The 23,217-nt window shown below is 43.3% G+C and overlaps 2 protein-coding genes and 1 long non-coding RNA gene across 4 annotated transcripts in view; 1 reads left to right on the plus strand and 2 right to left on the minus strand.

The window, feature by feature from the left end:
* The window catches only part of LOC113996280, a 36,062-nt gene that overhangs the window by 7,758 nt on the left and 5,087 nt on the right, over window positions 1–23,217 (plus strand). The window contains exons 2-7 of one of the 2 annotated variants that reach the window (XR_005563959.1): window positions 7,055–7,144; window positions 7,260–7,449; window positions 10,776–10,880; window positions 11,495–11,683; window positions 13,276–13,374; window positions 13,954–15,011. This is a non-coding gene — a long non-coding RNA (uncharacterized LOC113996280). Of the gene's footprint in view, window positions 1–7,054; window positions 7,145–7,259; window positions 7,450–10,775; window positions 10,881–11,494; window positions 11,684–13,275; window positions 13,375–13,953; window positions 15,012–23,217 lie in introns of those variants that run through there. The other variant, XR_005563960.1, reaches the window with a different exon arrangement.
* MYOD1 (myogenic differentiation 1) lies at window positions 863–4,510 on the minus strand. The gene is made up of 3 exons (XM_027737204.2): window positions 3,605–4,510; window positions 2,107–2,185; window positions 863–1,553 (listed from the first exon to the last, which is right to left on the minus strand). Exons 1-3 carry the CDS (start codon window positions 4,157–4,159, stop codon window positions 1,303–1,305), a joined length of 885 nt encoding a protein of 294 aa, XP_027593005.1. The 5' UTR covers window positions 4,160–4,510; the 3' UTR covers window positions 863–1,302.
* On the minus strand, window positions 6,473–14,484 carry LOC113996279 (ferritin light chain-like). The gene is made up of 3 exons (XM_027737205.2): window positions 14,247–14,484; window positions 11,414–11,560; window positions 6,473–10,121 (listed from the first exon to the last, which is right to left on the minus strand). Exons 1-3 carry the CDS (start codon window positions 14,427–14,429, stop codon window positions 9,618–9,620), a joined length of 834 nt encoding a protein of 277 aa, XP_027593006.1. The 5' UTR covers window positions 14,430–14,484; the 3' UTR covers window positions 6,473–9,617.

Consider the following 23,217-nt stretch of genomic DNA (forward strand, 5'->3'; position numbering starts at 1 on the left):
TTTTAGAGAGCTCTAAACAAGAAGTAAATCCCTGGAGCAGTGCTGCCAGAGATGCATAAAGTTCAAATCCAAATTAAAACTGCCTATCTTTGGCCTAAATTCCAATCTGAACTTGAGGAAAACTGTGATCTATAACTTGAACTTTATGACAAAAAATCCTTTGCAATTAGTTTCTAGTACCTGAGAATACATAAGTGTGGTACAAACACTTGAAAATTAGAAGTTGAATGAAAAATGGAACATTTGTCCAAAAAGGTAGTACTTGGTCTTGTGAGATACTCTTGTATGACTTTAAGTTTCAGTAGCTGCACTGGAATTTGGAGAGTCTAATTTTTTGTGATCCCTAGTTTTAATACATCTTTATAAGATCAAGTCCTATAATATAATTGTAAATTTTGGGGGCAGGAGGAGAAACGTGCTTATTTACTGATACCTTTAATAATGACCTATGATGCTCAGGTCTTGGTTTAGAAATCACCAAGATAGAATATGGGGAAAGTAGGTCCCTTTTCAGCAACATATTTATGCAAAGTAGTTGAAAGTAGTGCAACTGAAGCATGTTCTTGATTTCTTTGCTGAATCAGAGCCTGTATCTTCTTCCTGCCAAGGCAGCAATCTAATACCACTCCTAAAGGCACTAGTAATTCTAGAAGTCCTAATGAAAGTCAAGATAACACCACGGATTTTATAAATAAGGGTCTTTATTTAGAATACTGTTGAAAACATTCTTGGCAATCACATCGTATAAATATATAAAGTTAAAGTTTGACACAACAAACCAAGCAATATTAAATATTTTTAAATTTTCCCCCTTTTTGTTTTAATTTTTGATTTCATTTCTTTTTTTCTTTCTTGTCCTTTTTTTCCTTTTTTTTTTTTTTTTTTGCCAGCAACTCTTATTTACAATTATACAAAAAATTTAAAAAAAAAAATGGTCCACAACCTTATTTTGGCCAGAACAGGAGTAATAGGAAGGATCTCTCGTGCCACTGCTGTTCTAGATTTCTATTTTCCTCCACATTCAAGAGCCAGGTTCCTATTCCCCACAGCCCAGATTAAACATTGGCCATTTCGTGGTATACAATTTTATCTCTAGTCATATTAAATAACTTTAACAACCAATAAATAACTATGCGTATTTTGAAGTGATACAGGTTTGAAAAGTTATATATTTGAAGGAATTTTGAGTGATTTTTTAAAACTGGAACAAGTCTTAAGAAGTCTTTTCAATCTTAGAAGGCAGGTCTCAAGCAGGGCCAGATGGAGCAAATTGTTTTCAGTGCAGTCCAGCTGGACCGGCCCTTACAGCACTTGGTAGATGGGGTTGCTGCTGCTGTTATCCTGGGGAAGTGGGGTGCAGTTGGTGGGGGAAGGAATTTGGGCTCCACTATCATTCAGACTCACTCCTTCTGGGGGGGAACAGGGACTCCCTTCAGCAACAGTTTCCACTGGAGGCAGTATAGGACATGTGGAATTATCTGTAGAAATCCTCTCTACAATGCTTGAGAGGCAATCGAGACTGGACACAACAGAACTCTTCCCATGCTTTGGATCTAAAAAACAGACAAAAGGTGCTCAGATTATCCAGTGGGTACTTAACATTAGTAGGCACTTGTGAGTATGTGAAGATTCAGAGGAAATTAATATTAGCGAAGGATGCCAATTATTGGAAAACAGAGATTGTAATTGCAAAATGGAAGAGAGGCCCAACCACAATGTGCTGCTCTGAGGCCATGGTTTCACTTAGTCCATAGAAAGTGAAGATTTGAAATCAATCCGAAATTTCTCCACTTTGGATCAATGACACATAGAGTAGGAAGAGTCTTCATGCAAAATATGGTTAAACACAGAAACTTAGTTGCAGAGAGGAAAATACTTTTATCCAAATGTTGTATTTGCAAAATAGGAAACGCGGCTATAAGATATCCTCATATTTGCAAATACTTCTAGAGGAAATTCAATGCCTCTCCCAGCAGCAACAGCTTGCTGGCTGGAAAGGCAGGTTCCTCTTTCAGCCCAGCTGGAGACAGAGCGGGCACAGGGCAGTTTGCTGCACTGCCTGCCTCTGTCTCCATGTTCCACACTGCCCTTACGGCACGTACTCACCATTTGGTGATTCCGTGTAGTAGCTGCTGTCATAGCTGTTTCTTCGGCGAGAGCTGCACGGAGGCCCGCTGTACTCCATCTGGAAAGGAGAGAAATCTGAGTGAGGTCACTGCACTTACAGAAATCCCAGTATTTCAATCTTTAGTCTAGGCCATCATTCCAGTCCTGGCTGAAATGCCGTCAAGTTGTAGTTTCTTCAAATGAGGAAAAAGATAAGTGGATCCACCCCAGAATATTTTACATGGCACAGCTGTTCCACAGGAAAGTTACCAGTCTTGCATCAAATGCTGAAGCTTTACAGATGATATGAGGCTTTCCAGCATTCTGATCAGATACAGCCCTACATATATTTTCAGCTTACAACAGGGAAACTGAAAGGGCAATGAGATCTTTTAGTTAGTTTCTGAAGATTTTTCAAAACACAAGTTCCTCTTAAAAAGCTTCTGTCTACCCTCGTCCCTTTGTATTTCCTTTAGTTTCTTTTCCCATTTCCATTTCGTTCAGAAAAATCTCCAAAACATTGACCAATATGTTTGCTTCCATTACTTTAATCCCTAATGAAATTACTCTTTGTGTTAAAAGAGGCTGTATTTGAAGAGGGATCATTTGGATAATTCTTTTTTCCAGTCTGTCAACTATCTTATAATCACAGATATTCAACTCAGTAATGATTATTTCCACCAGAGCACAGAAAACAATCTCCAGTTTTAAAATGCTGTTGATATCCCATCCAGATATCTGTCCTGCACTCCAGTCACTGTGTCCCACACCCTAGAATCAGACCAGAGTCTGCACCTATAGTCCCAGTCTAAAGATGTGATGATGAGACACCCCCTCTGGCCCCCACCCTTCTTCTCCCATCCCCATAATGTACAAACAGCACTGAAAGCCTGGATTCTCCTTCCTATTGCTGGTAAATGTCTATGGAGGGGATGAAGTGAGTGAGAAGAGAAATAGAGAACAATTTTCTTAAGGATCAAGAAAAACAACTCCTGTTGCTTAGACCCTCCTCCTGCTATCCTGATGAATGGCAGAAAACAAGATTCCCATGTAACTACTATGTCCAAGAGGGCCCTTCCTCTCTGCTTTGAATCTGTAGAGGATTCAAAGATAATGATACAGCAGAAGATGGAAACAAGAGATGCCTCAGGAGCTACAGGAGCACAGGTAGGGCTCAGACCTCACCATGCCCCCAGGTACCCATCCCAGGCAGCTTCCCAAAGTCCCCAGGACACAGGGGGACCTGCTTAACTTCTCATCCCTGGAAAAAAGTGTGTAAGAGATTTTTCTTCTTTCCCTGAGATCGTAGGATGTGGGAACCCCACCTCCCTTTGCCGTGGGAGTTCAAGGCATGAGAGAGGACTTTGTCTTCTGCCTGGAGAGGTACAGAAGGCAGCTGCTATAGGAAAGGCAGGAAGAGGAGACTTGCCCTGCTCAGGTTTGGACCGACAATGTCCAGCACACCTTGGTGGCAGGGAGTCCTCCCTAGGGCACTCACCATGCCATCAGAGCAGTTGGAGCGGGGGCTGGAGGCATCCGATTCCCCGCTGTAGTGCTCCAGCACGGGGTAATAAGCATCCTCCTGCTCCCGCAGCAGGGCCTGCAGGCTCTCGATGTAGCGGATGGCATTGCGCAGGATCTCCACCTTGGGCAGGCGCTGGTTGGGGTTGGTGGAGGTGCAGCGCTTGAGGGTCTCGAAGGCCTCGTTGACCTTGCTGAGCCTCCGCCGCTCCCTCATGGTGGCGGCCTTGCGGCGGTCGGCGTTGGTGGTCTTCCTCTTGCAAGCCTTGCACGCCCACAGCAGGCAGCGGCCGGCCTGGTGGTGCCCACTGGGTGCCCGGACATGCTCCTCCTCGTGCCCGTGGTGATGTCCATGGTGGTGTGGGTGCTCCTCGGGCTTCAGAAGACCCCCCACGTGCACCAGCCGGGGGTCCAGGTCCTCAAAGAAGTGCATGTCCGATGTGTTGAAGCACGGGTCATCATAGAAGTCATCAGCAGTCGTGAAGGAGCAGAGGGAGCCCTCCGTCATCTCCATGGGGCCCAGTAAGTCCATGGGGGCGGCAGACGGGTCAGCGGCTGGGCCAGAGGGGAGAGCGAGGGGATCAGAAAGGAGGGGGCTTCCACCGGGCGGTTCCGTGGCCGGGCGGGTGCGCGGAGCAGAGACCCTCGCAGCCTCTCCCAGGCGAGGCCACCAGCGCTGCCTGCTGCCCCGGCCCCCTCCCCAGCCGCGCCGGTCCTGGAGCGCCACTCGAGGCCGTATTTATGGCTGAGCCCCCCAGCGCGGCGGGTCGGGACGGGGCGGGTCGGGGGGCGCGGCCGGGCGGGTCGGGGACCGGAGCGGCGGGGGGGGGTGCGGTGTTCCGCGGGCGCTGGGGCAGCCCCGAGCCCGGCAGCCCCGAGCCCAGCCGCCCCGGGCGCTCGGCTGCGCGGAGCTCTCTTTTCCCCCCTGCTTTTAGCTCTGAGCAGCCCGCGCCGCCGGCGCGCCAGGGGGAGCAAGGCGCCCCGATGCCCGGAGGTGCCGGGACCTCCGGCCGCCCGCCCGGGGGGACAGCGGCGCGCTCCGCTGCTCCCGCACGGCACCGCACACTGCTGGCGGCTCCGCTTCTTCTGGCGGGGGCTTCTTCTCCCAGGGAAGAAGCCCCCGGCGCCGGGACAGGTCTCTCCGCGCCGGCCGCGGCTCTGCGGCCACGAGGGTAACTACTGCCGAGACATTCGTGAGAGCGGGCGGTGCCAGGGCCGGGGACACCGCGGAGAGCCGGGACCGAGCCACCCCGCACGGCCCCGAGGCACCGCGGAGAGCCGGGACCGTGCGGGAGCAGCGCGACGGGCGGGTCGTGGCCGCGGGACCCGCACGGCGGCCGGGCCGCCTGTGGGGGGCGGTGTCGGCTTTTCCCGTCAGGAAAAGCCGCTGTGCCCGAGGGCCGTGGAGTGCGCCGGCCTTTCCCTCGGAATTCAGGTGTCCTTGTGTAAATTCGCATTTCAGGTTCCTCTTTCAGCTCGAGCCTCTGTTTACCTTTATTCTGGAACCTTTGCAGAGGTGGAGTCCACCCCGTGCAGAGGCGTTTCACACTGCAGTTGGATAGCAGTGGCAGTTTGGAGCTTGGAAAAATAGGATGGGTTTTGGTAACGCCTCTCAAAGGTGCTAAGAGTTTTTACTCTGTTTTTGGAATATCGTTTGAGATGAGAAATTAGGTTCTTTTCAGAGGCACTTCAGTAATTCAACTATATGATTTCATTGACTTCATGGTTGAAATAGTTATGCATATTTTTAATGTACCAAGAGCTACAATTAATCTCTGTTCTGCAGTTATAAATACTGGTGAAATTTTAACTCTTTCAAAATCAATGGCAAAGCTCTGTCTTCAGTGGGGCAAGGACTCACAGAATCTGAAAGGTAAAAGACATCCATCAATGATCAACCCCCAATCCCTGTGCCTATTACTTCTCGTAGGGGCTGTTGTGATGGTGGTTTCTTTTGTTGTTATATGATCTGTTTTTTTGCAAAAATTCCTAATCTGCAGTCCCCATTTTCTATTTACTTAAATGTTTTCAAGTACAGACAACAATAAGAACTGTAAGTCACCTTCTATCATTATCCCCAAAAGATAAAAGTTTTATTTAAAGATAAAACTATATGTTTTGGACTCTGTACAAGTCCGCTCTTTCACTGTATCCAATGCTGAAAAGCGATATGTCCCAAGGAGATCGGCTATTGACCACCCTTACACATTTAGAAATATATCTCCCAGCTGTCTCTGAGAGGCAGAGTAGCAAACTTTTGGAAACACTTCACTGTTATTACACAGGTTCTTTGATCCAGAAGGAATACACAGATTTATTTTAAAATCTTTATTGAACAGTTAATAAAGTAAAAATAATTTGTATTCAAAGTAGTGCAAGGCATACAATAATGCAAAGTAAGTATAAATGTTACGGCATACAACTATTTCTCATATTCTAACAACTAAACATGTAAATTTGGATATCAAGGCTTGGTGCTGGCAGTCTGACCCACTCTAGACACTTAAAATCTTTCCAGACCATTGGTTTAATCTGTGGAAAAGGTAATTTTACCTAATATTTAGTCAGTATTGTGGCCTATTCTGCCACTGCTCATTTCTAGCTTGTATGTAACCCCAGGAAAAGATACTCTGGGACTTGAGCACATAGTGGTTACCTTGGGCAATGTGGTAACAAATGGTGAAACTTTGACAAGCACTCTGAGGAGTTTGCCAGTATTTGCCCATGAATGCACTTAAGTGCATGAACTCACCCAAGTGCAAAGGTCAGGAGAAGGCCATGACCAGATGGTGAATTCCGTGCAGTGATCTTCCAGTGCCCTTGAGGACACCTTCCTCTGGTGTTGGACCAGATGACCTCCAGAGGTCCCTTCAACCCTAACAATTCTGTGATTCCCTGCTGCTGCTACCAGAACTAACATCCGCTTTCCAGTATTTCCAGGTTTGTCCAGAAAGATGTTGCCTTGTACAGTGGGGCCTGAAAAAAAGTCCTTGCAAAGAACAAATCCTGAGATGCTTTTCTTAATTTTATGTGGCCATAGTGAAGAGGACGAAGGACGGCATGATCTCCACTTGGAGACTTTAAGTGCATTTCTCACTGAGAGTCAGAAACCATAGCTAGTGCTTATGGCAAGTATTACAAATATTCTATTGTTAAACCTCTTTGGAAGCCTCTGTGGCTGTAACTCTTAATTTCAGTAAAGATTAGGTCTCTCCAGAGATTCCAGTTTGGAATCTCTTTAGGGAACTAGCTATTCAGAGCTTCCCCAGATCGTGTGTTTGGATGGTTTGGGCATCGCTTTGGAAGTACAGATACTGAGAGTGTATATGAACAAGCATTCAGCAGAGAAGGAGAATTTGTAAAGTTTCTATAAGCACTGTTCCCCTTACACCTGTTCCACATTTCATCCTTCATCTCCTTTTTTCAGGAGGTGATTGAAAAGGAAAATGGGAAGTCAGAGGCAGATTGTACTTATGCTGAGAAGCGTGGACAGACTCACCCTATACACAACAGACAGGTATTATTAACAAATCTGAGACCATATTCACAAGCATATGTGCCCTCAGCAGAAGCAGCATGTGGACAAGAAGAGCTTATTATCTAGAGTAACTGATTTCTCTTTTCTTTTTCAGAAGATAGATACTGGGAAAACAGATCATTGTGAGGTTATCTGTCTTTTCAGGCAGAGGACCCGGAAAGTGAATTTTGGAAAAGGGAGAGAGAAAGACCTGAATTCTGAGAATCTGTGGATACATTTGGCTAGAAGATGAGTATGAGAAGCCTGAGAAATGGACATGGTAGTATTTCACAGAAAAATAAGAGGTAAGTCTTGCTTTGAAAAATTTCGATGTTAGGTTGTTATGTTGGAATTTGCTTAAGGTAAAAGACAGTCTTAAGTGCAGGAAACCATTGAGAAGGCTGTACCTACATTTCAGAAGGTACCAGCTCTTAAAGGAGAAGGTTGTTGTAGGAGTAGGTCAAACATTACCAGTAGTGTTTGAAGGGGTTTTATATAGCACTAGTTTTATACTTCAGTTAGTAGCTTTGCTCTGTTCACACTTAGCAAGCTGTATTTTAATACTGAGAGGGACGGATTCCATTGCTCTTATTCATGTTGAGTTGCAGTCAGTGGAACTAATTGTTGAATAAGGTATGCTCAGCATGAGAATGGGTGATGGAATCTAGCCCAGATGGAAATAGCTTTTAAACTACTGCTGTTTTAGAGAGCAGCCATCTCAACATCGGCAAATCCAGCATGTTGGTAAAAGTGCTTTGAGCCATTCTTCTGGCACATTGCAGTACTCTTATAGATGAGTACAGGGGTTGTTTTAAAGTGGCTGTGTGTCCCCCCTCCACTAATGTTGAATCCCATTAACAAAAAGATTGGGAAAGCATCTACATTGTAATTGTCTGTCCCGTGTTACACCACCAACAGAAAGTAGATGGGCTTTGCAGAAATTGCTATTCAACTGCAGCTGTGTATAAACAGCAGAGTTTACAGAAAATGTTTCATTGTGCAGTGTTTTTGTAGTAATGAAGTTTTCTGGCATTTATTTTCACTCTGTGGCATACTCTTCCATCAAACTTCTTGCATGAAGAAAAGTACTGGTGAAGTTTTGTATACATATGCAAAATCTCTTAAAGAATAATACCAGCATACTTGGCTGGTGAATTGAGGAATAAAATGGAGAGGCAAAGAACCATTTGTAACATTGAACTGAATTTATTTTCAAGAATAGGAGTATCACTTACAGTATTACATGAAAGTGTGAGACAATCTTTCAATGAATCAAACCCCAATTGCATAAAAGATGTTGTGTATAGCGACAAAAAAAAAAACCCTAGCTGCAGGCAGCTGATCTAGCCAGTTGCTCTTCTTAAGTGACCTTGGGAGCCAGGGTACAAAAAGCAAGGCACTCCTGCAGGAGATGAAGGAAAAGAATTTGGACACCTCTGAACTTCTGAACTTTAACCAAACTGGCTAATACTGCCCCAACTGAAAGGCAAAACTAATGAGTGGCCACTCTCTCTGATGCAATGCTAGTTAAGTGTGCTGCTTTTTCACTAGGATCTTATGCCTCTACTTGGGACTGAATAGGGAATAAAAGAAATAGCAGGAGTAGCATAGTAATACCGTAATTGAGCTAGCTGAAATAGGGGTCTGTATGAAAACTAAAGCAACCATCCTAGGTTAAGTCTGGACAGAGCCCTAGAGCTAGTGTCTTGTGACACTTGCAAAATATCCAGTAGAACCTATAAAGATCTCAGCTAATGAAAACTCATAATTTATCTCTCATCTGTTTTCTGACAATGAGAAAAGCCAACTAGGCACATAACTGTAGAGAAAACCAGCATGTTTTCTTATTCCCAGTGTTGAGGAAATGTTTGCATCTTTCATCCTGAAGAAGTAAATTATTCATCCTGATACGTAAATTATTTTGACTACTTATTTAAATTGCTACTATGATAAAAATAAGAAAACTTTGTTTTAAACCAAGTCTTTTTAAAAACAAGTTCATTATGCTAGTATACTTGTTAGTAATGTAAAATATCTAATATATATATATTCAGGAATATAAAATATTCAGGAACATAAAACTAAATATTTGGATTTCCTGCCACATAAAAGTTTCCTTGTACTAAAGCTGCAGTGGTTTCTTTTTTTTTTTTTAATACAAATTATATATACTGTTAAAAAATTGCACTAAATAATCCTGTTAATCATTTAAAACAGAAAAGAAGCTTAAAAGCTTTTGGCTTCTAGGAAGAATTGCATAGATTATGTGTGACTAGTGCTGACAATCTAGGTAGCTGGCAACCTTGCTATCATTTAAACAAAATAATGGTATAGGCAAGATTTTGACTCAACAGAGGATGAGGGGGCAGGGTGTAAAACAGGAGTGATACAGGCTCATGTCTCCTGAGTTCTGGTCCCAACTCCACCCTCTGTAAAGGTTTGCCTTAGGAGCTACCCCATAGCAGCCACAGCATTAAAGGCCCTCCCTGCCCTGCTTCACTTTTGCTCCTGTCCCATCATTACACTGTGGCAGCATCGTAGTGCAATGTATAGTTGCATATATTGGCCCTATGCCATTTCTGTGCTGGGAAGATTCTCTCTGGGGTCGCTTCAGACCTTCTGCAGCTCCTGTGCACTGCTGCAGAGGCGGGCAGGGGCTGCAGTGATCACTAGACTCTGGCTCTATGCTTGTTCTGAACTCTTTCTGCAACCGGTCCATGAAGTAATCCCCAAGACTATTTCTGCCATCTTGGGAACAGTCAAGCCTGCGAGCATTGGTGAGTAGATCTCCCATTAGCTTGATCTTCCGGATTTTGGGCGCAATAAATTGCTTCTTCATAGTGCTTGCACTATGAGGGTCTGCATTTTCAACACTCAGGGCATAAAGCTCTTCAAAATATCGTAGCATAGTTTTCCACTGTACCATTGCTAATTCCAGGGCTTTCATCAGACCGACTGCATAATCACAGTTTGGTTTCTAAAAACAAAGAGAGAATTGTATTTATTCAGAACAGTTGATCTTACTGTATTCATCAGTGGTTTCCTGCAACTTAATCTGGTGCTCCAAACAAGTTGTATTAGGATTTTGCAACAACTCCTAGTTTAGAGCATCTGTTTTTTACAGAGTGCCATGGCTGTGAACACACACAGGTAGCAGGGGCCAAGCACTTTTTCAAGGAATGGATTTAGATAGCAGCAGCTATGTCTGAGGAGCATTCTTACACCAGGAAACCCAATCACAGAATGGCTGGGGTTGGAAGGGACCTTAAAAAATCATCTCATTCCAATCCCCTGTTGTGGGCAGGAACACCTTTCACTTGACCAGGCTGCTCTAAGCCCCATCCAGCCTGGTCTTGAACACTCTCAGGGATGGGCCATTCACCACTACTCCGGGCAACTTGTTCCAGTGTCTCACCATCCTCATAGTAAACAGGTTCTTCCTAATCTAAATCCACCCTCTTTCAATTAAAAATTCTTATCCCTAATCCTATCACTGCACTCCTTGAGAAAGAGTCCCTCCCTCTATTTCCTGTAGGTGTCCTTTAAGTACTGAAAGACCACCCTAAGGTCTTCCCCATTTCAAACTGACAATTTAGAAAGATTTTCACAATGGCCTTTTTACTTTCTACAGATTAACAACTGCTATGATGGACCAAAAAAGAGCATTCTGTATTAACTATTTACAGAAAACTAATTTGGTAGAGGAGAATCAGCCCCTTGGTCTTAAATAAATGAGGTGGGTTATTTTTTTCCCTGAAAACTTTGAGTTATTCTTTTGCAACTGTGACCTGTGCAAGCCCAAGTGAAATCTGTAGTTCACATTCTGTCCTGAGCTGTGCTTTAGCAAATCAACTACTGCCTCAAGCTGGATGTTTCCTCTACCTCCTTCCTTACCACCTTTCTTACGTGCTAATCATGTCTAGGCTTCTACTTAGTGTGAAGGAGACAAGTGGGCTGTTTCAGTACAGTTTAAGGAGTCTCATAATCCGTTACAGCACACTGGAAACATCAGTGTCCAGCTGAGTAAAAGGAAAGGAGAATACTGTTCATATTCTTTTGGGCTAGAATGCAACCACATAGTGTTAGGACTGTATGTCTGACAGTTTCTAAGCATCGCAATCAAGAACAAAACCGTGTACACTAATATGTCAGGTAAATTATATCTGGAAATCTCATAATGGATGAATGCAGAGATCTGAAGTACCAACAATGTAATTCGATAAGGTAAATGGACTGCAGCTGCTTGAAAGCTTGCTGTCTACTACCCACCTGGATGGTTTTAGAACAGTAGTGGCCTCCTCTTTCTTGCTGATACTTCATCAATGCCTCTGCGGCTTTTCTCTCTTCCAGAGCTTGATGCAAGAAGAACTTTGAAATATTTGGTAGAGCCACATGTGACTGATCAAAATATTCACCCTAAGCACACAAAACAAGAGCGTTAAGATTTGCTGGAGATGGGACTCACTTGCAGAAGAACGTGGCTTTATTAGAACTTTGGAGACCTTAATCCAAAGGTTACAAATTTCCACAGTAAATGAAGTAAGTAGTTATGTCCTGAAATGAAAAATCTCTGTACTTCTACTAGAACTCCTGCCCTATAATACTGGGTAGGCAACTGTAGTACTCATGTTACTCTCTCAGTAGCAGTCAGAGATCCTCAAAATGTTTTATTTATGAGTGGTTAGCATGTGTGTGTTTTGTAATTGTGTTTTGTCTAGGGTTTTTGTTTTGTTTTTTAAACATACTCGCAGCACAGGGAACATAAAATTTATCCCTGCAGGTCAGCATTCCAGTCAAAAGTTAGCTTTCAAAGGTATGAGAAAGATGATGTAAATACCAAAAAGAGAACAAGCATAACTTCGTATCTATTTATCAGGTTCATTATGGATGTTATTCCAAAATGATGAATACTTAACTGTTCTGTATACACCTTCATTATACGTAGCTCATGCCTAGGAAGGACATTGACCTGTTGGAGCAAGTCCAGAGGAGGACCCCCAGGTTGATTAAAATTTTTCCTATGAGAAAAGGCTCAGAGAATTGGGATTGTTCAGCCTGGAAAAGAGAAAGCTTCAGGGTTACCTAACTGTTGCCTTCCAATAGCCTACAAGAAAGATGGAAAGAGCAGGTAGTGACAGGACAAGGGGGAATGGCTTCAAACTGAAAAAAGGAGAGCTTCAGATTACATATTAGTAAGAAATTCTTTACTGTGAAGGTAGTGAGGCACTGGAACAAACTGCCCAGGAAAGCTATGGATGCCCCATCCCTGAAGTGTCCAAGGTCAGATTGCAGCTCTGAGCAAGCTGGTCTAGTGGAAGGTGTCCCTGGCATGGCACTAGATGATCTTTGAGGTCCTTTCCAGCTCAGGCAATTCTATGATTTCAGAAGTATTACAACCCTAACCCCACTGCAGGCCTTGTTCTGTTCTGTATGGGAAAACAACAACTTTAACCACTGCCATATTTAACTGTGCTAACAGACCTATCAGCTCTTACATTAGAAGAGTTTTATCCATGGCATTGCTGTCCCATAAACAGAATGTATTAGAGACAGGGAGCAAAGGAGAGCCACCACCAGCTTACACTGGTTTGAACACTGGCTCAGCACAGCTCTGATGGTGAGAACAAGAGGCAGCAGCTGTGACTGTGCCAAGAACCAAACTGAGGGAGCCCCAGCATCTTCATCTGCTGGTTCCCTAAATATGTATGTGCAACACAGCGCAGCTTTTGTCTCTTGGATATAAGTCTGCATTGGACTACCTGTAACTGTGTATCAAGCAGGCTTGAAGCCTGCCTAAGAGGGGTAAGGAACGAGGATGTGCTTAAGTTCTGCTTCTGATTGCCTTCCCTGCTTTCATCTATTACCCTGCTTAAATATGAAATATATTTATTTCAGTTATGTTGCTCTGTTTAGAAAAAAAAAATGAAATGTTAAACACACAAGTTTATGTTTATTTCTTCTATTTGTATGGCCATTTTGAGACAACCAAAACCTGTGACACATGTACACATGTGTGACCACAAACCCTTCAAGAGAAAGTACACACTGGAATGTTTTATTAAGAACATTCACTGCCATTGTTTGCATAATCCTTGTTTCCTGAAGTCACTCATTGATGTTTCTGTTGACAGGATAGTCAAGATTCAGTGTTTTATAATCAGTTTCTCAGTGCCAGTGTGAGGCATGACTTCAAGTGGAGCACAAGTCAACACGTCTGCTTAACTGTTAAGGTAAATCTTTTATGTCAATAATTAGAAACTGAATGTGGATAAATCAAATCTAGAAATGTAAACATCCTAAATAGTTAACTGAGCTTTCTCCATCCCATCCCACTGCCAATCACTAGAATTTTTTTTAATCTACAGTCTTAGCAGGTACAGGTTTTACTGCATACTTAAATTTTTATTGAACTAATATTTGACACCAAACTCAATTGAAGGCTCTTGGGGATACATTCAATATAGTTTGTGCTGTTTCCCAGTGGATTCTTGGCATCAGAAGGTATAGCATCGATAATTCTGATTTTTATATTTTAATGGCTGTGTTAAAATATATGTTGCCCTAACATTTGATAGGTAGCCGGAAGCAATTTTGGCATGCATGTTACATGGTATCAGAGATAACTTTTTTTAATTTTGTGTCTAAAGTTCATACTGTGGAGCAGAAAACCCTAAGCCGGCAGCGACGTTCACAAACTACAGTTAACCTCGCACAACTATTTTACACACGAAGTTTGGGGGGGAAAAAGCCACTCAAGAGTCATAATCCAGAGCTGTTAGCATTCTCTGTTCCTGTCCCTCTTTCCACAGGCAAAACTCTCTCTGTGAATTACCCAAAAACACACGAGCGCTCGTTTCGTCGCCCGCGTGTTCCAGACCTTCGTCGTTGTTTCTGTGGCCGTGTCGGCGCAGGGGCAGCAGCGGCTCTGGCAGGAGAGCCCCCAAATGCCCTGGGTCTGGGAACAGACACCGCTCCGCCGTCCCGTCCGGACTCCGAGACCCTCCTCACCCCGCCGCCGGTGGCTGCCCGGCCAGGGCTAGAGGGGGTCCCACGCCGCGGCCCCGGCCGCCTCCCGTGCCCGTCCGCGCCCCGCCGCCCTTACCAGCGCCTGCAGGCAGTAGTGGAGCTCCAGCTGGGCGCCGGTGACGCCGCAGAGCGCCTCCTCCACGGCGGCGGGGAAGCCGTGGCGGACGCGGCTGGCGGGCAGCGGGCGGTGCGCGGGGCAGGCGGGCAGGGTGACGCGGGGCCGCTTGGAGCGCGGCTCAGCCATGGCCGGCGCCGCCATGGAGCCACCGCGCCGCCCCGCCGCGCCGCCTCATATAGCCCGGGCACCTGGGACACACCTCGCCGCACTCCCCGGCGCCCGCCCGCCCTCGCCGGGGAGGAGGAGAAGGAGGATGCGGATGTGGGGGGCCGGGCGGGTGCTGCCATTTCCTGCGTGCCCGTGGGCAGGCGGAGCGGGGGCTCTGTCCCTCACGGCGAATGCGGCGCGGAGCGGGAGCGGGCAGGTGCCGGCTGGGCCACTCGCTCCACTGCCCGTTTGTGAACATCCTAAATAGTTAATGATCGACATAAAATACTTACTTTAACTGCAAAGTAGATGTATTAACTTGTGCTCTATTTGAAGTCATGCTGCACACTTGCTCTGAGGAAGTGGTTATAAAACACTGAATTTCGACTATCCTGTCATCAGAAACATCAGTGAGTGACTTCAGGAAGCAAGGATTATGCAGATCCTGTGATGAATGTTCTTAATAAAACATTCCAGCCTGTACTTTCTCTTGAATGGTTTATGGTTGCACATGTGTATGTGTCACAGGTTTGCGGTGTTTCAAGATACCATAAAAATATAAGAGAAAAACATAAACTTGTGTGTTTAACGTTTCTTCATTTTTTCCCCCCAACAGAGCAACATAACTGAAATGAATGTATTTCGTATTTAAGCAGGGTAATAGATGAAAGCAGGGAAGGCAATCAGAAGCAGAACTTAAGAAAAGCACATCCTCGTTCCTTACCCTTCTTAGGCAGGCTTCAAGCCTGCTTGATACACAGTTACAGGTATTCCCATGCAGAGTTGTATCCAAGAGACAAAAGCTGTGCTGTGTTGCACATGCATATTCAGGGAAACAGCAGATGAAGATGCTGTAGCTCCCTCAGTTTGGTTCTTGGCATAGTCACAGCTGCTGTCTCTCATTCTCCACACCATCAGAGCTGTGCTGAGCCAGTGTTCAAACCCGTGTAAGCTGGTGGTGGCTCTCCTTTGCTCCCTGTCTCTAATACATTCTGTTTATGGGACAGCAGTGCCATGGATAAAACTCTTCCAATGTAAGAGCTGAGCCCATTTGCAGGTGGTAGCATTCGGCACCTCCAGTACCAGCTGCTGCGTGTGAGAGTGCAGCAAGGCCAGGCCAAGGCTGGAGCAGCTGGGGGGAGCACACAGGCAGAGGCAGTCCTGGGGAGGGACCAAGCTCTGAAAAATCCTGGGAACTTAGTGGTATGTCTGTCTTGGCTACGGGGTAAATTCTGTAGCTTTTTTGATTTAGCACTAAAAATGTTGGTCCTACCTAGGCAGTGTAAACCCTCTTCAGTATTTTAGTAACTGATAATCCTTGGTTTGTACAGTGACTTCAAAATACAGGTTTCTGACTTCTCCAACTGCTTTACCGTATGGATGGAGCTCAGCATGTTGTTGCTTGAGCGTTTATTTACCTTTAATAGATTCAAAACAGTGGAACGGAAATATGAGTAATCTCAACACCTTTCAAAATTGCTAATATTCTGTTCAGTGACTTTGTTTAGTAAGCTCAATGTTATATGCCGTTCTGTGGAATATTTTTCTAGCAGATTACCCCACTTCCCCACAAACCCAGGATGCTAAGGGCAGAATCGTCATTCCACTGCGTGTTTTAATTGTTATTGGATCTGACTACCTAGAGCAGAGCACGCATCATCTGAGAGTAGTCATGTAAAGATGTGAGAACATTGCTCATGAGAAACTTAAGTAATTCTAGTTCAACGCTTCCATCTCATATGCTATTCAGCCCTCTTTGTTTACTGTAATTATCCATTTTTTCATTCTCACTCTTCATGCTGTATTTAAATTAGAAGTTTCCCTTAAAAAACCCTAACCATGTTTAAGCATTTGCTTACTTTAGGCATTTGAATAAAATTGCATGAGCGTAAAGTATATGTCCAATGTTTGCAAGGCTAAAGTAAGTGCCTAAATTAATTGTTTCCTTTACTTTCACCAAATTCATTGACAAGACATTTGTTTTCAATAAGGGTCCTCTTTTTCACTGGAGCTCCTAGGGACGATGTACTTCTAACAGTTACCTTTTAGCTCTTTCCATTCCAACTGTCCTTGTTTTAGCCATTAAAATAGTTGCTAGTGTTTTATTATTCCAGAATAATCCTTTGACTGCCTCAGAAGAGGAAGAACAAGTGCGGTGCCTGTGTGTGTATGCGTTGACATCCCAATGGAAATAAATGCTTGATAAGCTCCTTTCTTTGGCCAGTCCGAATAATTTGAAGTGTGAAATTGCAACAGAAAGCAAGTTAGCTCGTGTCTCTGTGGAAAAGTTTGTAGTTGTGCTTTGCTAAGTGGGTGTTCATGACAATAATTTCTGAGCATATCAGCTCATAGAGGCTTGTGTCTATATTAGTGGACTTCAGTCCTCTGCAAAACAATAATAAATTATCCCATTTCAGTGATGGAGAGCTAAGACACAAAAGCATTGCTTAAGGCCATTTATTATATGTGGAGCTGATCTGAAGACTGACTAAAATTCCTTAATCTCCATACATCCCTTAACCCCTCTTTCTATGAGAACACCATTCAATTTATTTTGCTTTGTGCTTCATAGAACTAAAGGAAGTACACTTAATTTGTGCTGTAATCAAATGTATTATGGAAAAAATTCTATTACAAAGTAATATAGGCATTCTTGCTATGTAGGATGAGGTGATGTCACATGCTGATTGTATCTGGACTGAGGAAAGTATCATCCGTTTCAAAAAACTTGTGATCTCAAGTCTCAGTTTTCAAGAAATGCTGTATCCTGGGGAACAAGTGCTTTGTTTAGTTTCTTAGTTACAACATTTCAGCACAGCATAGCTGCCTGCTATCAGGTGAGGCTGCTTTTAAGATAGTTTGCTTTTTTTCTCACCTGTCCTAAACTGAAGGGAAGGTGGTGGTGACTCTCTCCCAGACTGTGTGCTGCAGAGAAGTTATTACCTGCTTGGGGTAACAATGTCTACATGTGACTGTGATACAAGTGAATCTGTATTAGAGCCTTATTCCCACTAAGTCCTGAAATATGAAGGTACTTTATGGATTTCTTTGGTGAACTGATGTTGGGGTGAAGATGGTTGGACACTGAGTGATCTGGACTGAGGGAAAGCAAGAACAGATAGTTATGTGCAGGTCATTGCAGAAAGGGTTGATGACATCTGTAAATAGAGTTGGTGACTGGCACATGACTTGATGAAAGATATATTTTAATTTTTAGGATTTGGCACGATTCTGGTACAACACATTTTGAAGTGTGTTGAAAGTACATGGCAGAGTGGAAAGCCAAACCACCACAGTGTGGTATACAGAACTGCAATTAAAATTCCAGCAAAAAACCTCTCCTACATGCACACCCACACCTTCCCCACCCCTCTCCTTTTTATTCTTTGGCAGTGTGCAGCAGAGAGGACTGTTAATGTCAGCGAGATTTAGCAATCCTCTCAAAATATCCTTTCTCGTGAGCCTACTTGCAAACATTTAGTTGTGTCTGGCCTTTTTGTACCTTGAATCTCTCATTTAAAGTTAGGCTCTTTAGGCTGCACTTTGTAATCTGCAGTTGATATTGTTTATTCTTTCACCACAGGTAGTAAGAGTTGGGGCTGTTGCTTCTGTCCAGTTACCATCTGTTAGCTTCTTTCTAGCTGTGATGGATTTTTCATGTGCTTTGCAAATAGTCCATGTAATGTTGCCAGACTTTATCTCATGTGATCATTCAGTGCCCATCAATAGCTATGAAGGAAACAGAGGGAAAAAGTAAGAAACAAATAAATGTATGACATGTGTGCCTGTGAATTAGCCTTCTTCATTCATCACTTTGCTTTGTAATTAAGTGAAACCAAAGCTCTCTGGCAGGAAATTAAAAGTGATTCATACAAACACCTATGAATTTGCAATTGCTTTTATTGGACTTGAAGTCACTTAACTCATTTTTCTTATGCTTTTCTGTTCTCAACAGGTGCTTCACCTTACTATTTTATCCAGTCTCACTCTTTTTTACTTCCTTTTTCCACAGAGGAAAAGCCAGCAAGAATTCTGGCTTTTCTGGCAAAAATTGTTTTGTTGCCTTTTTGCACCATGTGACTCATAAAGTTAAAAAAGAAGCCTGAAATTTGGGAGGTTACTACTTAAGTAGGCATAGCAATATAACTTCTTTTAACTGTCTCTTGGTTAAGGTAGTCATCAGCAAAACATGAGGTGGCCCTGGGAGGCAACAGTATTATGACAGGGCTGTGAGGTGGACATTCTGGAAAATGCTTTTTGTCTCTGTGTCAATGAGCAAATGGAAAGGTCCAGTCTGTTGTAGTGCTCTAAAACCAGCATGTTTTAGTGATAAAAAAAAGGGTTTCCCAAAAGTAAAAACCTAGACCTTTTGAAGTCAGAGCTGTCTTGGTATCAAATAGAGCAGACAGAAGCTTATTTTTTGGGGTTATAGGCACTGAAGATTACTATGCAGTGTCAGATCTGCATATATTTTGTATATATTCAGTTTAATAAAATGAAATACCATAATAAAATACTATTTGAAAAATACTTGGATTAACTGTAATTTTGGAAGTAAAATTTAGATTTGGAAGTCTTCTTTTGGCACTCACCTCAAATACTCCAAACCTTAGTTTTCAGTTGCTTTCCTTTTCTATAGTCAAAGATTTTCCTTGCATTGATATTTTTGTGTTTGCAAAATATCGATTACTGCAGTGTTTGAAGCCAGATGAGATGCTTAAGGATGTTCTTATGACTGGAAAGCGCCATGTCTTTTTGTCTTTATTGAGTTTTCCCACTTTGCATCAGTAGCCTGATAAAGTTGCAAACCTTTGTACCTCTGATATGGCTTTTATCTCGGGCAGTTCCTTTCTATAGGCTTCCTTGACTCAAGTCTGCATAGCACATATATTGAGAAGCTCATTGCCTTTCTTCTTTTGCAATTAAGTTCTTCCTTAAGGAACTTTACAAATGCTGGATAATATAAACCATGGTTATGTATATATATATATATAAAATATATAGGGAATATATATAGAATTCTTTGAAACTGTACTGATTGAAATCTGCCCTTCAAACAGAATATGCCCATAGCCCACAGGTGTATCTATGCTGTGTCCAAAGCTAACACAGGAGACTAGCTTGTAAGAATTTCTAAACTACAAGAAAAGCTTATCTTTAACCTTGTGTCACAACAGTGGTCAGTCAGACTTGTCCTCTCCCTTTGCTTTCACTCTTCTTTCTCTGGACCGCTGAGAAAGCTTCATGCCAAAAGCAGGTTTGAGGTCTGTGTGTGTGGTCAGTCAAGCCTAGAAGAGGTAAGTGCCTCTCAGCAAACTGCATTGCCAGACTCCTGGCTGTGACTGTTGTCCTGCTCTGACCTGGTTTGCATTTGACACCTTCAGCTTTCACGTTCCATCTCAAGTCCAATTGCACGTGGCCATGTTTGTGTGACTGCCTGCATGTGTGTAGGCTTCTTAATGATGGGGCTGCAGGTCAAACTAAGCTGTTGCCATTATTTAACTAGTGTCTAGAAGCTGTATGTCACTATTTTCTCTTAAGCACATATCGCTGTCTCCAGTGCAACTTTCAATGTTGACGAATCACACTGAGTTGCTCTCTCCATGTCTTTTCTGCTTGTATTTACAAAATCATTGGGTGTGCAGACTCAGCTTCTCAGCTCACCTGTGTCTTTAGGAGCCCAGCCTCTGCCACCACTCAGGAAGCCCATGGTTTGTCTTGGGCAGAGGCAGCAGGGAGAGCTGGAGCCTGAGGGCTGTCTGTGCTCCCAGCCTGGTGGCTGCAGAGGACTGGCAGACCATCTGAGCAAGCTCCAGCCTGGCCAGCAGTGTTGGCCCTTCAGTCACCATTTTCTCTTATAAATACACTTAAGCTGTAAGTGGACTATTCATTTGAAGTGGTACTGGCTGATACTACCCATTTGATTTTTATAAAAAGGCAGTGCTTGGGTGTAAGTTTGAATAAATTGTCAGGGTTCATCTGCCTCTGAGATCCTGCAATTGTTATTTCAAGTCACATTTTAAAAAGCATAGGCCAGCAAACTTAAGGCTCATCCAAGCAATCTGTCCATGGTGTATCATAAGTCCAGTCACTAATTGCAGGTTGAAGCCACTAAGCCTCAGCACTGGAGCATATTTAAGGGAGTTCTGTGGAATTTCTGAAAACATGTGGCTCGCCGTAGGCAATGAGTTGCATAAGGGAGTTGTGCAATGCCAAACTGCCTAAAGTCTGTCATAATTTACATACCTTACCTTTCTACTCTACCTTCCTTTCCACAGCTTCAGGTAAGAATCTGCACTTACTCTTGGACAAATGAGAAAATAAGACTTGACATGTTGAAAAAGGCAGTGGCTTTTTTTTTTTTTTTTTTTTTTTTTTTGCACAGCCTATGCCATCTGAAATCAGTGATGCAGGTAATGCCTTCCAGGCAATGTAAACTTCAGTAAGTGCTCCAGGTGGCCCTTGAGGGAGCATTAGACCTACCTCTTTGAGGTAAGCATAAGATGGTGCACTTTGTACATACTCAGAATATCTGGGCTAGCAGAAGTAAAAAGTTTAGTTCAGCTGGTAAGAGCATGGTGCTAATAAAACCAAAGCTGTGGGTCCAAGCCCTGTATGGGCCATTCACTGAAGAGCTGGACTCAGGTCCCTTCCAGCTCAGAATATTCTGTGAAATAATTCTGTGAAATAAACTGTGGGTAAGGGATGAAGATGCAGAAACCATTTATTGCTCCTCTATGCTGCTGATAATGTTCATAGAGTCCCTGCTAGTACCAAGAGCGCCTGCTTCTGAAGTTCAGGTACTCCTGGGAGTTAACTGGTTTGACTAATGCCACTTGCTACTTGGCTTGAGAGAAAAGAAATTAAAGCCACAGATGTGGTAAGAGGAGTGGGAAATGTTTGCAGGTGAAGAAGAAATGACTCTAAATATTTTGGCTTTTGCAGTCACCAAAAAACCCCAAATGAACCCTTTCCACAATTTTTGTGAAATAGAATCCTTTCAAAGTTTGAGGGAAACTGCTTGAGAAAAAAAAATGTCAAAAGGTTCTTTATTTGCAACTTTAATGTGAACATTCATCAGCTAAATGTTTGTTTTAAATTTTTTATTACTATGGAGTCAATGATGGTGAATCAGGCAAAGCAGAAGTGGATAATTTCACTGAAACGCCATAGACCTTAAAGGCAATGCTAAATTCCAATGAAGTAATTCCTCTTCTAGTTCCAGTCAAAAATGACCCTTTATTGCTGCTTTCTGCTCAAAGCACCTCTACTAGGCCATCTAAATTGTGTAAGTGTTGTGATTCCCTCGGGTATCTCTTTTCCTATAGTTTTCTGCCTAATTCCATTTTAATAGCTTTAAATGCATTAAAAAAACCTTGTAACGATACGTGTTAGATTGTAGTCTGTTTGTGGCACTATGTCCCAGGCAAAGTCTTTTGTGCCAACTTGCAGGGCTCAAACAATTTTTTTTTCAACTTCAGTATCTTTATGCAGAGCACTTGGTGAATTGGACATTATCCTCATTTCACTGAAATCATGGGATAAAACTCGGAATATGTTTGGCTCCTATCAAGGCAGTCAGCACCATTAATTAGTAATCTTGGGAGGTTATTTAGGCTGGTCTTTAGGTCACAGTGGCATTACTCACAGTGATATAGTGAAATGCTTTACTTTTTGATTTTTTAACCACTGCAGTTGCTATCTTTTTTTAGAATTTAGAAATTACTGTGCTGAGTATTTACAAATTTCACAGCACATTTTGTTCTCTGTTTTAAATCCTGCATACCAAGTGCCTGCCTGGGGCAAAGACAAAAAAAAAAAAAAGTTAGCTTTGATACTCCAAAACTGGTTGAATAAATCCCGTGCAGCTGGCCTGCGTGAAATGTGCCCAGTGACAGCAACCGCAGCGAGGATTCAGAGGGTTAGGGAGGGCTCTGTGCTGTCACATGCTTGCAGTGTTTTATTGCTTTGGCTGGGAAGGGCAGTAATGTGTAGGTATCCTGACTGCTCAGTATTAAGCGTGCAGAGTGATTGCCCTGTGGTTCCCTCAGGCATGTATGCGGACAAACCTGATGCACAAGTGTGCAAAATTGCCTTCTGTGTATGTTTGTACATGCTGTGGTGTTTTCTGACTTTGGAACTGTGGTTAAAGCCTCAAAGGGAATCTGTGAGTCTGCAGCAGCTGAGAATACCGCTAGAATTTCTAGCAGTGGATGTTCCTGTGTGGTTGTGTGTCTGTCCCATCACTGGTGAGGAAACAGCATTGCCTGGCCTGCACTGCAGTGTTTGTCAAGGGAAATTCTTGGAGACTTATTTAAACAGTCAAGTCAACACAGTACAGTTTATACTTGTGTGTGCTTGTGGATGAGATGCCAGAATCTGTTATAGGCTGGAGACTGTTTTTTCTGCCTGTGCTCTTCTCACCACCAGGTCTGTTCATCGAACTGTCTCCACTTGGCTTCTTTTTGTCATTTAACCAAGCTGAGACATAGTCTCAGGGGGAAAGTGACTTAAATCTGAATCTTGGAAAGTCGTGAATTAAAAGATACACAGTTCAGGAAAATAATTTTTGGAATACAAAGCTATAAAGGCTGTGACTGGTTCACATGACCAACTTGCGGTTAGGTCACATTTTCCTCTAATAGTGCATCAACACTGGAAAGGCTGCTTTTACTCATGTTGCTTTTGGCAGTGCTCTGTGGTGCCACTTTTGTGAATCCAGTTCCATTCTCAGGCTCCAGAATGCTTCCAGGTTCTCTAGGAACAGGTACAAGAGTAACTG

Source organism: Pipra filicauda, unplaced genomic scaffold (assembly GCF_003945595.2).
Source record: "Pipra filicauda isolate LSUMZ 115617 unplaced genomic scaffold, ASM394559v2 scaffold26_size5592650_pilon, whole genome shotgun sequence".
Taxonomy (NCBI): domain Eukaryota; kingdom Metazoa; phylum Chordata; class Aves; order Passeriformes; family Pipridae; genus Pipra; species Pipra filicauda.